General features: G+C 39.0%; 1 protein-coding gene across 10 annotated transcripts in view; it reads right to left on the bottom strand.

Moving 5' to 3' along the window:
- Positions 1–13,877: 13,877 nt before the first annotated feature.
- Positions 13,878–21,558, bottom strand: part of hdac5 (histone deacetylase 5) — a 277,929-nt gene continuing 270,248 nt past the window's right edge. For all 10 annotated transcript variants that reach the window (XM_055657256.1, XM_055657254.1, XM_055657250.1 and 7 more), the window contains 4 exons: positions 19,863–19,996; positions 19,323–19,407; positions 18,278–18,431; positions 13,878–14,295 (listed from right to left, as the gene is read on the bottom strand). In XM_055657256.1, the coding sequence (XP_055513231.1) occupies positions 14,256–14,295; positions 18,278–18,431; positions 19,323–19,407; positions 19,863–19,996 (413 nt within the window). In that variant the 3' untranslated portion in view covers positions 13,878–14,255. The remainder of the gene's footprint in view (positions 14,296–18,277; positions 18,432–19,322; positions 19,408–19,862; positions 19,997–21,558) is intronic.

Below are 21,558 nucleotides of genomic sequence, written 5' to 3' on the forward strand. Positions count from 1 at the left end.
ATTGTGGAAAATCATGGGTTTTGCCCATAAATTAGAGGATTTATGTCCCATTTGTCCATGTTTGGCCCCTATCCCTCCAAACCTTCCCTGCCCATGCACCTGTGTAAATGTCTGACATGGGTGCAAACACTACTAAGCATCACACTATTGAATATACAGACGCTGAGAATGCATGAAGGGTTTTTCCACAGTTTTTTGTTTTGTATGTTTTTTTTAATTCCAAATAAAGTTTATTTTTGAAAATAAGATAAATGTCTTTTAAACGTCGTTATAGTACCTGCGTCAATTACTTCATCTGGCAGCACATTCCATATACCCACCACCATTTGTGTGAAAAGTTGCTCCTCTGGTTCTTATTAAATCTTTCCTCTCTCTCATAGGAACAGGCTCCTCAGCTCACATTGTCTTTGCCAAACTTAATGCCAGATTGAACTAATCTCCTCTGTCAGCACGTGATCCATATCCCTTGCATGTTACCTCTCACCTTAAACCTGTGCCCTCTAGTTCTTCATTCTCCTACCCTGGGGAAAAATACTGCACATTCACCTCATCTATTCCCATCATGACTTTATACCCTTATACAAGATCACCACTCAGCCTCTTGTAGTCCAAGTAATAAAGTCCTAGCCTGCCCAATATCTCCCTACAGCTTAGGCCCTCGAGTCCTGGCAACATCCTCATCAATGCTGAACATCTGAAATAAAATAGAAAATGCTGGTAACACTGCAAGACAGGCTGCCTGCATGGACAATGGAACAGAGGTAATATTTCCGGTTGAAAGCAATTTGTCAACAATACTGTTGCTTACATTATTTCTGTTGCAATTTGTAGGTCAAGCTAATTTAGCACGAGCTGGAATCATCCTCTCTTCCCGACTCCGAGGATCCCATTTTCCTTCCCTTCTTCCCCCTCCTGGCCACATCAGAAGCCTTTCGGCTTCTCAACTTCCTTTCTTATTATGGTCTACTCTTTTGTCTTCTCCGCTGGTCACCTTCCTTAGGTACTATCCCCACCGTTTTCTTCGACCATCAGACATCCATCAACCCCTTCACCTGGACCCACACGTTACCAGCTCTTGTTGCACCCCTTCCCATCACCTCTGTCTGCCAGCTTTCTCCTCTCCACTCCAGCAGTTTAAGGGGCTGGACTCAAAATGTTGGCCGTCCTTTTCCCTCCACTGATGCCGCCTGACCTGCTCCTCCAGCAGTCTCAATAGTCCAGCTTCAGCAGTCTCTAGTCTGTAACCTGTCTGGCCCCTATCTCCCCTCCCTTTTATACCAGCTAGCTTACCTCTTCACTTCTTGGGTCAAGTCCTGATGCAAGGTCTTGACCCAAGAAGTTTACATTAACCTTTCACTTCAAAGATGCTCCATGGACCGTTGAGTTCCTCCAGCAGTTTTCCTTTTGCTCTGGATTGCAGCATCTGCAGTTCTTGTGTCGACACACGAGAGAATATAAATTAGTTTTAGGTTGTTGAAAGGGCGCGAGAGAGGGATGGCAAGGTCAAAGGGAATTCATCGCTGTAAGAGGCTATTGATCAAGTTGACAGATTAATGTGAAAAAAAACAAAGCAACTTGGTAATGCAGGTCAGATCTGATGGTAAAACACAAAGCGCTGTAGTAACTAAGCACTTGCTTGTTTCTGAAGAACTAAAACATCACCCCTCCATGGATGCTGCCTGACCTGTTGAGTTACTCCAGCATTTTGTGCTTTGCTCATGATTCCAGCATCTGCAGTTCTCTGTGTTTTCAGAACTGATGCTGGTGTGCAGCAGATAAGCAGCGGCAGTGGAAATAATCTGTAGGAGAATTGATCATTTCAGATATCGACAGACAAAGTGAATCACGTGAAATTGTTAAATCTGATGCTGAGAACTGAAGGCTGCAACACAGCCAGATGGAGGATGAGATGCTGGGCCACGTTTATGGGATGGGAGTCACAGACAGATGGGTTAGAGTGGGAATGGGATGGAAAAGTAAAATAACAGGCAACTGGACATTCACAGTCACTACTGCAGACCAATAGCTCTACAAAGAGGTCAATATAATGGAACAGTACAGTACAAGGATAGGCCCTTCGGCCCACAATGTCTGTGCCGAACATGATGCCGTTAAACTGATCTCCTCCACCTGCATGTGGTCCATACCCCTCTACAGATCACCTTAATGTCTTCTTGTTCTTGATTCCCCTATCCTGGGAAAAAGACACTGCATTCACTCTATTTCTTATGCTCATGATTTTATACACTTCAATAAGATCACTCCTCATCATCCTGCGCTCCAAGGTATAAAGTCCTGGGCTGCTCAATCTCACCCTATAGATCAGACCCTTGGATCCTTTAGATAGATGTTTAGATGTGAGCAACTCAATGACATCATGACTTCAACAGCAGGAAGAGTTAATCTGCTTTGAGGTGTGACGTATTTGTGGTCTCAGAGAGAAATCAATTTTATACTTTGGTATACTTGATTGGCTTACGACTTGCAACTAAGATGCTTCACCGTTGTTGAAGTGGAAGATGGAGACGGTAGCGTAACATCCAATAGTCCCGTCGTGATGGGACAAAGATGAACAAAATGGGTTGGACCAGGACTGGACTATTTGACGTGGTACCATCTCATCGGAGGAGAACAGATAGAATATGTCTTGGAAACAGCTTGAACTCTACTGACTGCTGGTGTGTGTAGGAACCTAGGACCAACACTCAGATGGACCTCGATGTTCAAGATTCAGAGAAAACTCCAACCCAGGGTGGGCCTGGCCAATTCATTCCTCATGGGTAGTATTTAAATCCCAGTCACAAGTCTTGTGATGTTTCTAAAATCAGTGAGGTTAGAAAAATAAGCTCAATGCTATGACATTGAGGTTGAATTGCATGACATTGTGCTTTAAATGATATACAAATACGGACATAAGTAAGCAATGCAAAGCTGCTGAACTTAACTCTACAAATCACTGCTGAAAATGTGAAAGCATTAATAATGATGTGTTAAACTTGAATGTTTTAAACAAAATGAATGTTTTAAACTTTCCTAAAGTGTTTAGTCCATTAAGTCAGTTGGCATCCTATAAAGGTCAAAGGGTCAACACTGTATAGAGTGGGTAGGTAGAAACTGCAGAGGCTGGTTTACGCCGAAGTTAGACACAAAATGCTGGAGTAACTCAGCGGGTCAGGCAGCATCTCTGGAAGAAAAGAAATAGGTGATTTTTTGGGTCGAGACCAGGGCCGGCCTTAGAAGGTGCGGGGCCTCCTAAGTGCGGGGCCCAATTGGAAACAATTTTGGTGAGCCCCAGGTTCCCAGCCAAGGTCTGTAGAATCATAGAAATATAATTAAAGTCTATTATAGAGTTTATATCTCTATGGTAGAATGGAAAGTAATCAAAATGTGCGCTTAAAAAGTGCCCGTGAGTTAATGGACCAAACAGATCTAAGCTACATTTTAATATAAAATTGCATACCTGTAAGCCTACATGTAACAAACAAAATTGTGGATCACCTCTGAAAAGTACATAGTTACAATACCACTTGTTTTAGTGACTGTGAAATGAAAAAAAAAGTAATTTAATTAAATAGATCCTGGAAAACCAATAACCATTGGTGAAAAACCAGTCCAGGCATTAAATTTTGGGCTTCAGCCCCATCCTACCCTTTGGGCTTCTAACCCATCCTAACTTAGTTGTGTATGTGTTGTGTGTTAGTTGTCTGCGCATTATGTGTGTGGGAGGGAAGGAGAGAAGGGAGGGAGGGAGGGAGAGAAGGGAGGAAGGAGTGAAGGGAGGGATGGAAGTTGAGAAAGGAGGGAGGGAAGGAGAGAAAGAAAGGATGGAGCAAATGAGAGAATGGAAAAGAGAGAGGAAGGAGAGGGAGGGAGGGAAGAAGGGAGGGAGAGGGCCAGCGGCGGGAGCGGATGCCAGGGTCCGGGCGAACGCATGTGATCTGACGCCAATGTTTGTAAACGTTGCTCCAACCCCTGGCCTGGCCCTCCCTGTAATGTTCACCGCATCTCCCCGGGGAGAGAGAGGGTGTAGCTGGGGCTGTGTGCGTGAAGCACCGCGACTGGAGGGGTGGGAGCGCTGCCCCGGGACCGTGAGGGAACGACTCACCTCCTCCTCTCCCCCTCTCCATTCCCCCTCACACCTCCTCCTCTTCTACCCCTTTCTTCCCCCTCCACCCCTCTACTCTCTCTCCACCCCTCTCTCCCCCCTCCACCCGGGGTAGATCTGCCCGAGTCGGGAGTAGATTACTATGGCGCGGGGCCCCCTTACTCACGGGGCCCAATTGGGAGCAATCGGTCCAATCGGCTTAAGGCCGGCCCTGGTCGAGACCCTTCCTGGTGAAGGCAGAGTAGATGGAGTTGTGAAAGGAACTGTCCCTTCAGACTGCTCGTCTAGACGAAGCCTGAGGAAACAGCTGCCCAAAATTGACCTCAACTCCCATTAGGATCTTCTTGTGAATTAACTAGATTACCTCCCAAGCTCAATGGGTGTAGGCCAATCTGTATTTAAAGGACAAGCCCCAGGAATTTAGTGCATCTGTGCGGCGTTGACTTCAATCCAAGTACATCCCTGTGAATCCTATGACAGTCGTTTCACATATTGCTGTCCATTATAGAGTTCAATTGCTTCTGTCTTCTAAAGAGAATCAAAATAAAGTTAACCATTATTTACCCAACCAAGGCTGCTGGAGCATACATGGGACTATGGGGAATCTGTAGTTTGTTAGTGTCCCAGTAAGATTTTTCCCTAACTTTCTGCACTTACAGTAACAGCAAGCATCAATTTTGTATGGCATCTATTCTTACTATATAATTAAATCCAGCTGCATTGTTGTCATGCAAACATGAATATACCCTTTATCAAACTGGACTAATTGATTGTAGAATGTTGGCGGTGGTACGGATTACTGCCAAGTGTGTTTAAAGGTGATCCTCCCTTTTGATTCAACCTGGGACATTACCACAGGACCATCACTGCTGCTGGATATGTGTAACTTTATGCTATCAGCAAGGGTCTTCAGCCAGAAAACATTCTTAAAGGAACCTTTATGCATACATAATGAGTATGACAATCACCACTGTTTTTTTTTAGTAGACTTAAACGTGCCGGTGTGTATCTTTACATGAGATGTGGCCGCAAAACATGATATTGACATTGAACTGTCAGGTTGCTGGTACACGGTTCTGGTGTCTACAGTCACCAAATAAAACTGACAACGGATGCCTTCCTAACACTTTTCATTCCTCAGCATGGTCTAAAATGTGGCAAAGCCAACAAGTTAATCTGAATTTGCTGGCTGCATTATTTTTATATTATCTTAAGTTTCCCACCATTATTCCTGACTTGGATGAGACAGGACTGCTGAAGTTTAGTCCGATCCAACACTCACAGGATTGCTTGGCTTGCTGTTGTATCTGCCTTTGCTATTTAGCACCCAAGTAATCATGAGGCTGGCACCCCAGTACAGAAGTGTGAAAACGCACACCAGATTCCAGATTCAGGGACAGTTTCTTCCCAGCTGCTATCAGGCAACTGAACCATCCTATCAACAACTAGAGAGCGGTCCTAAGCTGTCACCTACCTCAACTGAGATGCTCAAACTATCTTTAATCGGACTTTATCTTGCACTATGTTATTCCCTTTATCCTGTATTTGCACACTGTGGATTGCTCGATTATAATCATGTACAGTGCCCTCCATAATGTTTGGGACAAAGACCCATCATTTATTTATTTGCCTCTGTACTCCACAATTTGAGATTTGTAATAGGAAAAAAATCACATGTGGTTAAAGTACACGTTGTCAGATTTTATTAAAGACCATTTTTATACATTTTGATTTCACCGTGTAGATATTACAGCTGTGTTTATACCTAGTTCCCCCCCCCCCCATTTCAGGGCACCATAATGTTTGGGACACATGGCTTCACAGGCATTTGTAATTGGTCAGGTGTGTTTAATTGCCTCCTTAATGCAGGTATAAGAGAGCTCTCAGCACCTAGTCTTTCCTCCAGTCTTTCCATCACCTTTGGAAACTATTATTGCTGTTTATCAACATGAGGACCAAAGTTGTGCCAATGAAAGTCAAAGAAGCCATTATGAGACTGAGAAACAAAAGTGTTAGAGACATCAGCCAAACCTTAGGTTTACCAAAATCAGCCGTTTGGAACATCATTAAGACGAAAGAGAGCACTGATGAGCTTACCAATCACAAATGGACTGACAGGCCAAGGAAGACCTCCACAGCTGATGACACAAGAATTCTCTCTATAATAAAGAAAAATCCCCAAACATCTGTCCGACAGATCAGAAACACTCTTCATGCGTCAGGTATGGATTTGTCAATGACCACTATCCGTAGAAGACTCCATGGACAGAAATACAGAGGCTACACTGCAAAATGCAAATCACTGACTAGCCTCAACAATACGGAGGCCAAGTTAGTTTGCCAAGAAGTACTTAAAAGAGCAACCACAGATCTGGAAAAAGGTCTTGTGGACAGATGAGACGAAGATTAACGTATATCAGAGTGATGGCAAGAGCAAAGTATGGGGGAGAGAAGGAACTGCCCAAGATCCAAAGCATATCACCCATCTGTGAAACACGGTGGTGGGGTGTGTTATTGCCTGGGCATGTATGGCTGCTGAAGGTACTGGTTCACTTATCGTCATTGATGATACAACTGCTGATGGTAGTAGCAGAATGAATTCTGAAGTGTATAGGCACATCCTATCTGCTCAAGTTCAAACAAATGCCTCAAAACTCATTGGCCGGCGGTTCATTCTACAGCAAGACAATGATCCCAAACATATTGCTAAAGCAACAAAGGAGTTTTTCAAAGCTAAAAAAATGGTCAATTCTTGAGTGGCCAAGTCAATCACCCGATCTGAACATTATTGTGCATGCCTTTTATATGCTGAAGAGAAAACTGAAGGGGACTAGCCCCCAAAACAAGCATGCTAAAGATGGCTGCAATACAGGCCTGGCAGAGCATCACCAGAGAACTGGTGATGTCCATGAATCGCAGACTTCAAGCAGTCATTGCATGCAAAGGATATGCAACAAAAATACTGAACATGACTACTTTCATTTACATGGCATTGCTGTGTCCCAAACATTATGGTGCCCTGAAATGGGGGGACTATATATAAACAGTGCTGTAATTTCTACATGGTCAAACCAAAATGTATAGAAATTGCCTTTATTAAAATCTGACAATGTGCACTTTAACCACATGTGATTTTTTAATTACAAATCTCAAATTGTGAAGTACAGAGGCAAATAAATAAATGATGGGTCTTTGTCCCAAACATTATGGAGGGCACTGTATAATCTTTCTGCTGACTGGATAGCACGCAGCAGAAAGCTTTTCACTGTGTGTCGATAGGCATGAAAATAAACTAATCGAAATGACTAACAGTTGCAGGTCTAACCTGGTGCTGCTTCCAGAAAGGGCGTCTACAGTCATATATGTTGGTCCCATGGTGTGAATGCGTAGGAGAGTGATGGATATCTCAGCTAAGGTGAATATTAACTCTGTTCCTACGAGTGACTCAAAATGCCTAATAGCTGTTCAGTTTGTTTCAGCATCTATCCAGTTTAGCAAGATGGTGGGGGGGGTCTCTGTGGAGATAAGGTTTTGATTCCATAGATTGCAATGGTCACTTCTACCAATACCATCATGTACAGATCCATCTGCAAATAGGTAGACTGGAGAAGGTGAACTCTGCTTACCACATTGCTCGATCTCTATCTGATGCAGATTCAGCCTGGTAGCCCATTGTTGCGACCCTTCAAGCAGAAAATTTGTAAACAAAGAAACCATTTCTGTGGGAGGATGTTCATCAAGACACCAGCATTTTTTTTGAATCGTGTTTATTTTAAAAGCTTACTACTGGTAAGCATTTCCATTGTTTGGCTCAAAATATATTGCATTTCCCAACTCACATTTACCATTTATCTGTTCATCCTAATGGAATGTACACCATCCTGACCTCTTTCTTACCCTTTATCATTTTGTCATCAGCTATGTTGAATATATATTGTACTCGTGATTCTCCTGATGATTCATGTGGTATTACGACATTGCGTACCACAGAACTGCAGCACAAACTACACTTAAAGGTTACTTGAATTTCTTAAAACCTTAGTACGTTTTTCCTGTACAGATTGAGCTCACTGTATATCCAGTGAAACTGATACATTGGTGGTAAAATTCACTGGAAGATCTTAACAGTGTAATGCTGTGTAAGTCATTTACTGCTGTTTTCACAGGCAAATATCGCTGAAAGAATATATGTATGTTTAAGATTTGCAATAATGTTTTACTCTCAAAGTGCAAATCCACTTAAATCACATTACCTGGTGAAGAGAAATATTTATTAGCACAATTTTATAGACAAGAGGGATGAAATTTATATATGGGATTGACATGTTAGAATGAATTAGGATGACAATATTCAGAGATACAGGATGTATTACCTGCCAAGATCCCCCAAACCAAATGTAAGTTTCCAAGTAGAGAGTGCAGTCAGATGAAGGAATTAAATATATCATGGTTGGGAGATAAAAACATAGAAAATAGGTGCAGGAGCCATTCAATATGATCATGGCTGATCATCCAAAATCGGTACCCCGTTCCGGCTTTTCCCCCATTTCCCTTGATTCCATTAGCCCTAAGAGCAAACTCTAACTCACTTGAAAACATCCAGTGAATTGGCCTCCACTGCCTTCTGTGGCAGAGAATTCCACAGATTCACAACTCTCCAGGTGAAAAAGTTTTTCCTCATCTGCCCTAAATGGCCTACCCCTTATCTTAAACTGTGACCCCTGGTTCTGGACTCTTCCAACATCAGGAACATTTTTCTTGTCCTGTCCTACCCTGTCCAATCTTCTAAGAATTTTATATGTTTCTATAAGAATCCCTCTCATCCTTCTAAATTCCAGCGAATACAAGCCCAGTCGACCCATTTTTTCACCATATGTCAGTCCCGCCATCCTGGGAATTAACCTGGTGAACCGACGATGCACTCCCTCAATAACAATAATGTCCTTCCTCAAATTAGGAGACCAAAATTGCACACAATACTCCAGGTGCGGTCTCACCAAAGCCCTGTACAACTGCAGTAGGATCTCCTTGCTCCTAAACTCAAATCCTCTCGCAATGAAGGCCAACATGCCATTAGCTTTCTTCACTGCCTGATATACGTGCATGCTTACTTTCAGTGACTGATGTACAAGCACACCCAGGTCTCGTTGCACCTCCCCTTCTCCTAATCTGACACCATTCAGATAATAATCTGCCTTCCTGTTCTTGCCACCAAAGTGGATAACCTCACATTTATCCACATTATACTGCATCTGCCATGCTTCTGCCCACTCACCCAGCCTATCCAAATCACCCTGCAGCCTCACAGCATCCTCCTCGCAGCTCAAACTGCTACCCAGCTTTGTGTCATCCGCAAATTTAGATATGTTACATTTAATTCCCTTGTCTAAATCGTTAATATATATTGTAAACTGGGGTCCCAGCGCCGAGCCTTGCAGCACGCCATTAGTCACCGCCTGCCATTCTGAAAAGGACCTGTTAATTCCTACTCTTTGCTTCCTGTCTGCCAACCCGTTCTCTATCCATGTCAATACCCTACCATGTGCTCTAACCTTTAACACTAATCTCTGGTGGGACCTTATGAAAGGCTTTTTAAAAGTCCAGATACACAACATCCACTAGCTCATCCTTATCCATTTTACTTGTTACATCCTTACATGATTACAACTTACTGTGATAATAATTATAATTAATAAAAGTATTAATCTTCCATAATGAAATTCAATTACTGCTCCATTTATGCCATTTACTTAAAATTGACGATATGGTAAACTAATCAATCAAGCAGTCGGTTTCAAATTTATCTCCTTGCAATTATTATTAGTTATTCCTACTTAGGGATGGTTGCACTGGTTTAGCCAGTTTGATATTGTTCTGAATATTTGATTATTTATACTAGAGGACATTGCAGTGTATGTTGCACAAATATCTTTCATGTGAGGTTGGAACTGCAGATGCTGGTTTAAACCGTAGACACAAAAAGCTGGAGTAACTCAGTAGGATAGGCTGCATCTCTGGAGAGAAGGAATGGGTGATATTTCGGGTTGGGTCTGAAGAAGGGTCTCAACCCGAAATGTCACCCATTCCTTCTCTCTGGAGATGCTGCCTGTCCCGCTGAGTTACTCCAGCTTTTTGTGTCTGTCTTTCCTGTAAGTAGAACTGCAAGTAGAAGTGGGAACTTTGGCCAATTCTTTATCCTGTAAAACCATTAGAGCTGTTCGTTGCAATCTGGGCATCACAGTTTGTGCCATCTTGTCTGTGAATTGAGTGTTTATCACAATTTTCACAGCCTAACAGGCTTGTATCAACTACTCCTGTGCCACCAACACAATGGGCAGCCTCGCTCAGCATGCAGATCTTTTTCCTTTCTGTCACAAATAAATGATTTCTTCATTGGTCAGGATTTTAAACTTCATTGTATGCATATATTCTAAGATGAATATGTCAGATGTCTGGATATACAGACTCATTTTTGCCAGAAACAAAATTATTTTATTTACACAAACACTAATGTTATAACATGATACAAAATAATGGACTCCAAACAATACAGAAAGGGAAAATGGAGTGAGAGAGGGTGAAGGAAATTTGAGATTTACATCAATTTGATTATGACAAAAATTATAAACACCTGCTACAATACAATACTGTTAATAAATCACTATACACACACTTAGCACTTCACCTAAATACAGACATTTAACTTATTGACAATTCTATTAGTGACACTGGGTGGTGTCAATGGATACAAAAACAATAAAATGTGGTTTAAATGCAAATTTAACATTTTTTTGTAGTTATATATTTGAAAATAAATTCAGAGATTGTTGCCAACATAGCAAGGAAATGGTTATAGACAGACTATTCCACCACATCAATACATCCATCCTCCAGAAGATTCTAGATAAAGGCGTTTTACCTCATTGGAACAACTATATATCAAGGCAGAATAAAATCAACAGGAAAAAAAATGCTCCAGTCAATTAGAGTTGCCAAGACTGTATTGGTGAAAAGGTTAAAGCAACACAGTACAATTTAATAACACAAGCTAGATGTGCATTCTGCTGTTATACAGTGTAATGCAAGCTGTCATCAAAACTTGCTTCTTTGTTCCTCCAACAGAGACGTCCATTATAATTGTACATTTAAATAGCAAGCTAGACCCTGGTGGAAAATCTAGCATACAGAGTTTTGGCAAAGTAACTTTGCACCTGTACAGAATCCTGAAGGGAAATAATGACTGCACCTCTCCCAGTTAGAATGCTTATACAAGCCAGGTAATTAATTAGGCCTTTTTACGTTTAGTACTGATTCTCAATCTTCTGTTGAAGGCATTTAATGGAACAAAAAAAAAATTATGAAGCAAGTCCATCTATCACTAAAATCTACAGGATTGGCTCTGGAAGAAGCATTTTCCAGACACTAGGCACACATTGGAAAAATCAATATTTGTACAGGAAACCCAGTTTCACTGTTTAAAACACATCACCTCCTCCATCTTACAGCTGAGCAGTCATGTTATATTTATCTTTAAACTGTATTTAAAACAATGTAACAGCACAATTTTTTGTACAAACATTAAGATCTGAACAAATAATTTAAACAACCTCCCATCTTTACCCAGTCTTGTACATTTATAAGGTCACCATAAAATCCATATTTCATATCAAATCACACTATCTTTATCTAATGAAACCGCCCCTTTCATCTTGAAAACTAATACGTTGCAGCATTCTTATGGTCAGTAAAGCCCATCCAGTGGACCCCAAAATCAAAGCAACTTCTTGTTAAAGCTTCCCATCACTTCATAAATAGAGGAATGAAAACTGGATTCAACTAAAACTGAAAGAGGAATGTACGGAATAACTATTAACGCCGGAATTCTCAATTACATTCCAGCCGAGACTTTAACATTACTGTATCCACCCAAAGTCATTATTGAAAAAGTTATAGTATTTAATCCACCCAAACAGCAGCAAATCTATGAATTTAAACAATATATTCTATATATACAATTATTTATATTGTATGTCTTTAAGCTAAAAATGTAAAATATATTTTGTTTACTAAAATACATCAATACCAAGCTGCTTGCGTGAAAAAAAACAATTTTACAAAATTCACGCCAATGTTGCAGATGGCAAGTAAAGCTTCATTTACTGTTGTGAAATGCATGGATGCACTTCCGTTACCTTCTGTGGCCAACCCGACTACGGCAGGAATTCTTAATTAACCTGCACTGAGAGGCCCAGTCTTTCACCTCAACCATTTACAGATTCACTGAATCAATCTTATAGCTGTCTGTCTAGTGAAACAGCTACCACCGTGTATAACACAGGCCCAGTCTGTCATTCAAGGTCTCTTTGATGGTATTTTCTATTTTTGTAAATATTAGTTCAACAGCAGAACAATGTCCACAAACATTCATTCAGTCATGGTGTCTCTCACCTAATCCTCATCAAGTGATACAACTTTTCTCTAAGAGTGAAACTATAAAGCCTATTTATCTAACATCCTTTACACTATTAAATATTTAAGATTTTGCATACACCAGTTTGTGAAACGCCTTCATTATTTTACCAGGGTTCGCAAATTGGCTTGTTAATCAACTATTTCAGTATATTTTGAAATACCCGCCGACTCTTTAAACACAAATATACCCTATTTTAAGATTTACTGTGAAGGAGTGAAATTCCCCATCCACTGTTCAACTGCTACAATCACAAGAGTACATTGCTGTTTTCTGTAAGCCTTTAAAAAACATGTATCTAATAGAACTCCCACTACCATATGCATCAATTCAGTCACACAATATCATCAGGGTTATCATTTTGCTTCCATCTGGACATTACATTTAGTGCCACAATTCAACAATCATTGTACCCGCTCTTTTGAAAATCCTGCCGACTTAATTAGTTTGCCTTCTAGTTTTAGAAAAGCATTAAGATAAAACATACATCATCACTTATGGCCTTCTTGATTGAAATAGATGGTCTGATTTCTACGAGTTTGGTGCTCAAATTAAACACTACTCTTTGTGAAGGAAAATTGTTAAAAAGAACCTCTGAAATTCAGTCAAAAATATTCCAAAGTTAGACCTGCAGTCCAAAATGCTCAGTCTGGTTCTCCTTGTAAGGTGAACCTCAATACAAAAAGCAAACAGCAAACCACCTTATCCAGCAGAAACTACAAGCTCCTTCAACACATTTGGAGTTAAAAAAAAAAGACAAAAATAACAATTTTCAGAATATATATAAACAATAAAATTGTATGAAAATTATATTGTGTTAACCTCTCTTTTTAAATTTAAAAATTTTAAGGTAACAAAGGGAACCAAAATTAGGGTTCTTGAAACATCAACTGGAGAACTTCAAAGGACATATATGACAATATTACGACTATTTATAGTTAAACTGAAACAAACTCATCGAGATAACAGTTGGTCATCAGCAAATACACAAATAAAGTTTAAGAAATTTTACAAAAGAAATAAATAAACAAACCAAATGTTTATACAGAGAGGGGTGTTGTTCATTTGTGACTGAAAGTAGCTGAAGATTTTTCAATCAGATGATCATGCCATTTTTGACTATGTTCCGAAAATCAACAGCAGCATTTCACTGATGTAAATTAAGGCATTTAAAAATGAAGTTGTGAGTTTCAACCATTTTTTTTTTTAAAGGCACAAATTTCCTTTCAATTTTCCTGACAAAAAAATATTATACTGCTTCCTCTCCATCCTTTTTTTTCTCTTTCCTGCTTTTCAACATCCTTTAGGAAGCCGATTCATCAACTCTCATAAGCATTTCAAACGCTAATATCTTACCACTGCATTTAGGCTAGGGAGCTGAAATCAAAGCCTTGAGTGTTTTGTAACCTTTAAAACATTATTCTCCCTTAAGGGAGAACAGATGAACTTTGAAGAAATACAAAGCTGCGGTGTCCCTTTAAACTCTTCAATTTCAGGTCTTCAAATACAGACAGATTGGCTAGTGAATCTAGCTTGAAGACTAGATGTTTTTCACAACAGTTCAAGTTCAATACAATAACACTGTCAGAGGCAGACAATGGACACTGTATGTCTGATAGACTTTAAAGGAGGTTACAAGAAAGATTCACACAGGTGACAGTAATATGACCATTGGCACTTTTACATTGCTGGCTCTTCTTCCATTGGTTCGTCCCCTTGCCTGAAAAATAAATAAGATCTTAACGCATCTTATTGGAAATGGCATGAAAGACACCTACAAGGTTTCAAACCTCTTTACATGCTAAGTTCCTCAATAAAGAAAAAAGTAAATTCTTAGAGTAATTCAATTCCAATTAATTTGTAACAATAAATTTTATATATTAAAAAAAATCACTTGATTTGAATAATTATTTTCACGATGAATATCAGGGAAAATTCCAAACTGAAAATTTAATTCAGCACATTTAAATCACTCACTGTTCCATTATTTAAAGATGTAAAGTTTAAATTAAAATTGGTATTTATTTATAGATACATTTAATACAGATAAATATTTTGAGATTCAAATACAAAGTGGAAGATGCACAGATCACATTACTCTTTTCCGATTCTGACAAAATGTTTCAGACTTGAAATGTTAACCATTTCTCTTTCTCAGAACCTGCTTGATTTGCATTTTGTTTTTATTTATTATTTCCAGCATCTGCAGTTTTTAAATTTTCACACCACGTTTGATGGTGCTTAAAAAACCGATGGGACCAAAGTAGATCAGAAAAGGTTCCAGGATTCATTTTATTTTACTATTGCAGATGGTCAAATTATGAGAAATTAAGCCCATTCCCATTAAATCAAAATGATTTCTCTTTATTGCTATCTTTTCCACTTTTCCCACTGGTTTTAACTAATCAATGTAATGCAAAGTGAGATTATAATGTTAAAAACATCTTCACCAGATTTCAATTATAGTTTGTTAAGTGGTACTGCAAATCCAAGAATTAAGTAAAATGAAATTGAAAATTTGTACTAATGTCATGATTAACAAATTGATAAATTTAAACTAACTCTAAAAGATTTATGCACGGATGCTTTGTGAACAAAATTAATGTCTTCCCTGGATAAGGCAAATGTGAAGGCGCAGGGAGTGCCGACTACATGTTGTTTGAAGGTGGTGTCACATCTCAATTTAAGATATACTACATAATGAAGCCAGCATCGAGCAATAGATTGGATATTAAACTTTGATGGTATGAAACAAAATATATACATAAATTAATTAACCCATGCAGTAATTGACAAACACTGAAAATTAAATATTTTGTTCTATTTTACTAAATATTCTTCATTCTTTTTAAAAGAATGCTTGTGACCCTGGCCATTCCCTTTTCTCCCCCTGGGGGAAGATAAAAGAGCTGGAAAGCTTGGACATCAGACTTTTGAACAACGTCTTCCTTACTACTGTTCGACTCCTGAATCAATCATGTCTTTCACACCCATTCACCGAGATGCTGTCACTTGCTCTTACTCCTAACAGTATCTCATTTTGGTTATTCCATTACAGTAATTGATATTCTTTCAATCAAGACTTCAACAGAACAGGTAGAGGATGATGGCTGGCCTTAGTGGAGCGTCACAACACCTCGGAAAGCGGATGAAGGCTGCAGCAGAAAAGGGTCTCCGGTCGTCTTGGATTCCATCCCACTGGATCCTGACCCAGATCTGTCAAGGACCATGTGGTGGCTGTCTGTGCACCAATCTCCCCATGTTAAACAAAGTCACGAACTGGCGTCCTCCAACCCAGGAGACACCCATGGTCAGTCATGACCAAAGGGGGCCAAAGATTCTTTCATCACACTCAGATTTTGCACTTCAAGTGTTTCTCTTACACAAATTGGATATCATGTGAATGATAAATTAGGTGAATATTATTTGCATTACATGGCTATATTGTAATTTTGGTCGTGATCTGGAGAAGCACTTACAAAATATTTTGGAAATTGACAAACAAGAAAAAAAGCTGTTGTGGATTTGTGTGACAAGCTCCAAACATCCATGGCTGTGATCAGAAACATGGAACATGTGGATGCATTAGACGCATCACTATAAAGATAAGTGAAGTTTATAACGTTTTAATATAAATCCTGACACCCGTCCTAATCAAGAATCTACCAATCTCTGCCTTAAAAATATAATTGACGGCCTCCACAGCCTTCTGGGCCAATGAATTCCACAGATTCGCCAATCTCTGACTAAAGAAATTCCTCCTCATCTTCTTCCTAAAGGTACATCCTTTTTATTCTGAGTCTATGGTCTCTGGTCACGGGATTAATTCAGAAGATGTTTGACCTTCAAGTAACATGCTGTCACAAGCCCATCAGTATGGTCTTTGGGAAGGGTCTGAGTTGATACCACCTGTGGCCTAGTTGCTGCCTGCAGAATGATCTGCTTTGTGGAACGGCTGTAGCACGGGCGAGACATCAAGGGGTGCATAGCAAGAGTCAGCATAAGACAAAGGGCATGTCCAGCACAATCCAGCCCAAATACACGATGAGGGGTGATGTAGAGAAAAACTGACAAAGCAGTTCTATATTCTCCAACATTGTTGTAAGTAGCCAGTTTGAATGGTGGAATTGTAAATCATATAAATTTGTCATTTTTTAAATAAAATGGTCTTCAGAATAAGCTTGATTCAAAATGCATATCAATCTGCAATCTAAAACAGCTTCCAAATTCATGCAAGACTCCATGTGGTAAAAACCTGTTCCCTCAATATCTTGTCAAGACCATGCCGACAGAGTTGGCTGAAGCACAAAAAGCAACATTTAAAGAGAACCTCAATGTGCCACAAATGGGATAAATGTCCAAACTCTTTACACCTTCATCTCATAAGAGCGGGCTCCTGGACTTCTTCCTTAAACTAACCCAATTATCTTCCATCAGTGCTTATTTTCACCTAGTTGAACTTGTTCCCCCTTCAACTCTGCTAGTTTCTTCAAGTCAACGTTTTAGCGATAGAAACTTGCATGGGCTTGAGCTATGTCCATCTTATCACTAGATTCATGGAACTATCCTCTCTTCAGGCTTATTTGAACCACAAATCTGAACTATTTCTGCCCACTATTCAATATAAAAAACATCATCTCTCACCCTGCTTCCTATGTTAATTCCTTTACCCAATTTCTCCATCTTTGCCGTATATGCCCTGACTTTGAGGTTATCTTTCTTTTTCCTGAACCATGCTTTTACCTCTCCACTATACTCAGAATTTTCAATTACTTCTGCACACTCCACATTCTGCCATTATCCTCCCAGCCATTGCATGGATGAGCTCACCCTTGCCCCCCCACCTTCAATGCAATCAGCTTTCAACGGACAATCTTGTGCTCTTTCAACAGGATTCAACCAGCACATTGATCTTCCCATTTTTTTCTCTCCAGCATCACAAAAGGATCATTTTTTCCATGACTTCTTGGGTCACCAGTTCCAGCAAGAATTCTTCTTCTCAGAGCAAACACCTGTCCTTTTACTATTTTCCTTCCCACCATCCAGGGGCCCAAAAAGTATTTGGTGAAGCTTATAATTTGGAGTATTGCATTTGGTGTTCACAATAAGGTATACTCTACTATGGAGAGATCCAGGCTCAGTGACGGCTTTGCAATCCACCAGGAGCACCCTCAGTTTCTTGTCCCTTGTCACTTGAACTCCCAATCGAGCCTCTTGCACGGCTCCATTGCTCAACCCAAGCACGAAGAACAGTACCTCAGTATTTCATCTGGGGAAGTTGCAGCTCTTGAGATTTAAAATTGAATTTACCAATTTCAAGGCACGCATTTTTTGTTTCTCTTCACAGATGCGAGCGACTCTACCCTTCTATTTCAATTTGTTTCTCCATTTTGCTCCTCTGCTTATTTTTAAAATAATGATTACATTGCCAACTTTGGTTTGCACCCATCACAGGCATTCCCTTTGTTCTCTCCACCCCTTCTCCGAAGGGCAATTTAAAATATGCATCATTTTTCACTCTCCCACTATTGATGAAGGATCCTTTACCCACTAAACCAACTCCGCTTCTCTTCCCACTAAAGCTGCTCGACCTTCTGAGTGCTTTCCGTTTTTGTCTTGGGGTTTCAGTTTTGAGCTTTCTCCTCATTTAACCATTTACAGTGTTTATCTTCACTATTGTAAAAAGGAGATTATATAATTACCTTGCCTCTGGTTCAGAACTGTTCTGCTCTGTGTCCACTGTCAGCGAGGCTAATGCTGTAACAGTTTCTGCTTCTTCCTTCTCGTGCTTTTGGGCCTCCAGCAACGAGTAACCTACCGTGGAAGCATAGCGCTTCACCGAACTCCAGTGTTTGCCTGAAAGTCAAATCATCAAGGCTTAGCAAACAGGTCAGATTTTACCTTTAATGTGATATACATCAATAAAGTATACAGTGTAACTATCATTGCTGCGAGCAGATATAAAATATGGCAACTCCTCATCATGCAGTAAGTACTCAATAATTCCTTCACCAATCATGAAGGAGAATCACTTGAGATAAAGTTCACAATAGTATCTCATTATCATCTCATCTCTTTTATGAATTTCTGGAAAGGATGATTTTCCTTGGCAATCAAATTCTAGGGTGCCAAAATCAGGGGGAATCTAATCAGTGCACAACAGGATCAAACAGCAATCTTCTTGTCTACGTTGTATCTTTAGGTACAGACTTTACCAAACAACCATGAGGAGAAATGTAGCAAAGGATAGCATTGTTCTACCATTGCCAATCTACACAACTCAGGGCCATTCTACAGTTGTTTTAAACTGCTTCAAATGGAGGCAGCTTTACAAATGTCAATGTTGGTTGTTCCATTTGTAGTGCAGAGTACATGATTGCACCTTAGAGACTTCTGATCAACAGCAAACATACAAGCAGAATCCAATTTGTGGCTCCTGATTTTTAACTGAAATCAATGAATTATACTGTTCTGTAAAACAGAAAAAAGTCATATGGCATACTGGGCCCTCAGAGATTCATGACAGTGTGACTGGTATTTTCTGTTTATGCATGGTTGTTTTGAAGATATAAGGAAGAACATGGAAGGTACCATTGTCAGTTCAATTTTATTAAAAAGCTGCTGCCAAGCCACTATTGTGTCAATGGGGAAGCATTAAGCAGCTTACAGATATCATTGTGTAACATTCCTGCGCACAAGCAGTACATCAACATGAGTAATTAGAGGTAACATAGAGCAACAACTTACTTTGAATTTCAATAACTTTCTCTAGTGATGCGACTGCATTTGCATTGGGTTTTTGCTGAAGTATTTCTTGAGGCAAAGGATCCAGCTGGTAAGAAATATTAAAAAAAACCCATAAATCATGCACCATTTTATATACACACACAAAACATTAATTATTCCAGCTCTGGTAGGAAATAAGAAAATAAAAATAAAGGTTATTTATGTCAAAGAGCAAAAGGTTTAAATTTCATCATTTATGCATGATTTTTGAAAAGCTAGTGCCCACTATTAATTCAATTTGTAAAGCACATTCAATTAATTAGAAGAATAAAACCAAATAATATTATGGGGAAAAATTCAAATATTTTCTAGACTGAATGCGATTTCAATTTCAATTGCATGGACTCTGCAATTTCATTTAATGTCATATTACTTTTAAAGCACATTCTATGCACCAATATATCAAAAAAAAAACAATTGTCAGTTTAGCACCTATGCCTATTAAGTTAAAGATGTATCTTTACAGCATGATCTGGTTTTGATTTTGACTGTTCTGCATACCTCATTACCCAGCAGGGCTGAAACACAGGCCTCAGATGCATCACAGATGGCAGTGAGATCATGTCCTCCTTCCAAAGCAAGAACCACACGTCCTGCAGCTAACTTCATCAGCTGTTTGGTCAGGTAGCCAAAACCTGAGAAAGAAATGCATGTGAAATGCACCACTTAACATCAATGGACCACCGCTTTCCCATCAAAACTATCTTCTACCGAAGCATTTTCAGAACAACTTATATAGCAATACTTTGATGAGACTTCATTAATTGACATCTTGCCTTTGAACATAATTGATATAATTAAAAACATAGATCACACTTGTTGCCCAATTTTTTGAAAAAGAAAAGCGCACATGTTTGTCCAAAGAATTATCCCCCTTGGTATTGCCAAGTGTGCTACATAACGACTTTAAAAAGTATTGCAATGAATTCAATGGGGGTGATTTTTGAGAGTAAAGTATAAGTTCAAGCTTCTACTATGTAGCATGCTTTGAACTATTGATGATGGATGAGTTTTAGGAAAATGTACTTTATTCATGCTTAGAAGTTATGATTTGTTAACATGTAAAAAAAAATTCTGCTTGCTGTCAAATGTCATTTACAACAATTACATCAATAAACGGGTGATATTATTAAGCATTTTGTTGGTCACATTTATTGAATTTAGCTGCCTTTCACGCTCATTTACAAACCCATGATGAGATCTACAAATATTAGAAACCAAATAAAACTGCAGATGCTCAAATCTGAAACAAAAACAGAAATGCCGGAAGATCTCGGCCAGTCAGACAGCATCTGTGGGAAAACCTCTGATGAAAGGTCTTTGACCTGAAACATTATCTGGTTTCTCTTTCCACAGATGCTGCGTGACTGGCCGAGTTCATCTAGCTTTTCTGTTTTTCGCAAAACTACAAAATACTGCCCGACTTATCACAGTTTATCACAAAATTATAGACCATTAATGTTTGTTTAATAGAATTTCAACAATTTAGCTAATTATTGTAACTAAAAATTATAAAATACAAAAAAAAATTTTATGAGCTGGAGTCTCTTTTGAAATATTGTTTAGGTTAATTTCAATTGTGGAAATGCAAATGAGATAAATATTGACTTGGGTTAGGCAAATTATTTTAACATTCCATTCAGTCACAACTTGCATGGATTCCCTAAAATGCACAATCCATAATTTTGTGTGAATGCGTCGGCTGTTCTAGAAATGTTTAGGTTGAATGATAAACCTGGATAATATTAAACTACATAATTAAAAATGATTTATTAAGAAAAGGTTATTCAATATGCTGCTTGTCACAATATTAGTGATTTTTTCCTGCTCTTGACCTTGATCTCTGGTTTTAAATCTACAGACCATTGCAAAGAACAAGACATAGTTCCTAAGTATGATATCTTTCATACACATGAAAACAGGTGTTTTATTCAATTACAGTAATTAAATATTTAATATAATTAAACATTCATATTTAATTAAATATTATGTTTTAATCTATGTACTTTTGAAACAATGGAGAAATCATAATATTTCATTGTCAAGTGGCTAATTTATTGGTACAGTTGAATTTTTTCTTCCAATCTCTGATTGTAGAGAGTGAAGGAATAAACACACTACAAAGCATTACATCTTATCAAATAAGTTATCTAATATTTTGAAGAATTGCATTAACTTTTGAAGAATGATATAACTT

The sequence above is a fragment of the Leucoraja erinacea genome, chromosome 27 (genome assembly GCF_028641065.1).
Source record: "Leucoraja erinacea ecotype New England chromosome 27, Leri_hhj_1, whole genome shotgun sequence".
Taxonomy (NCBI): Eukaryota; Metazoa; Chordata; class Chondrichthyes; order Rajiformes; family Rajidae; genus Leucoraja; species Leucoraja erinaceus.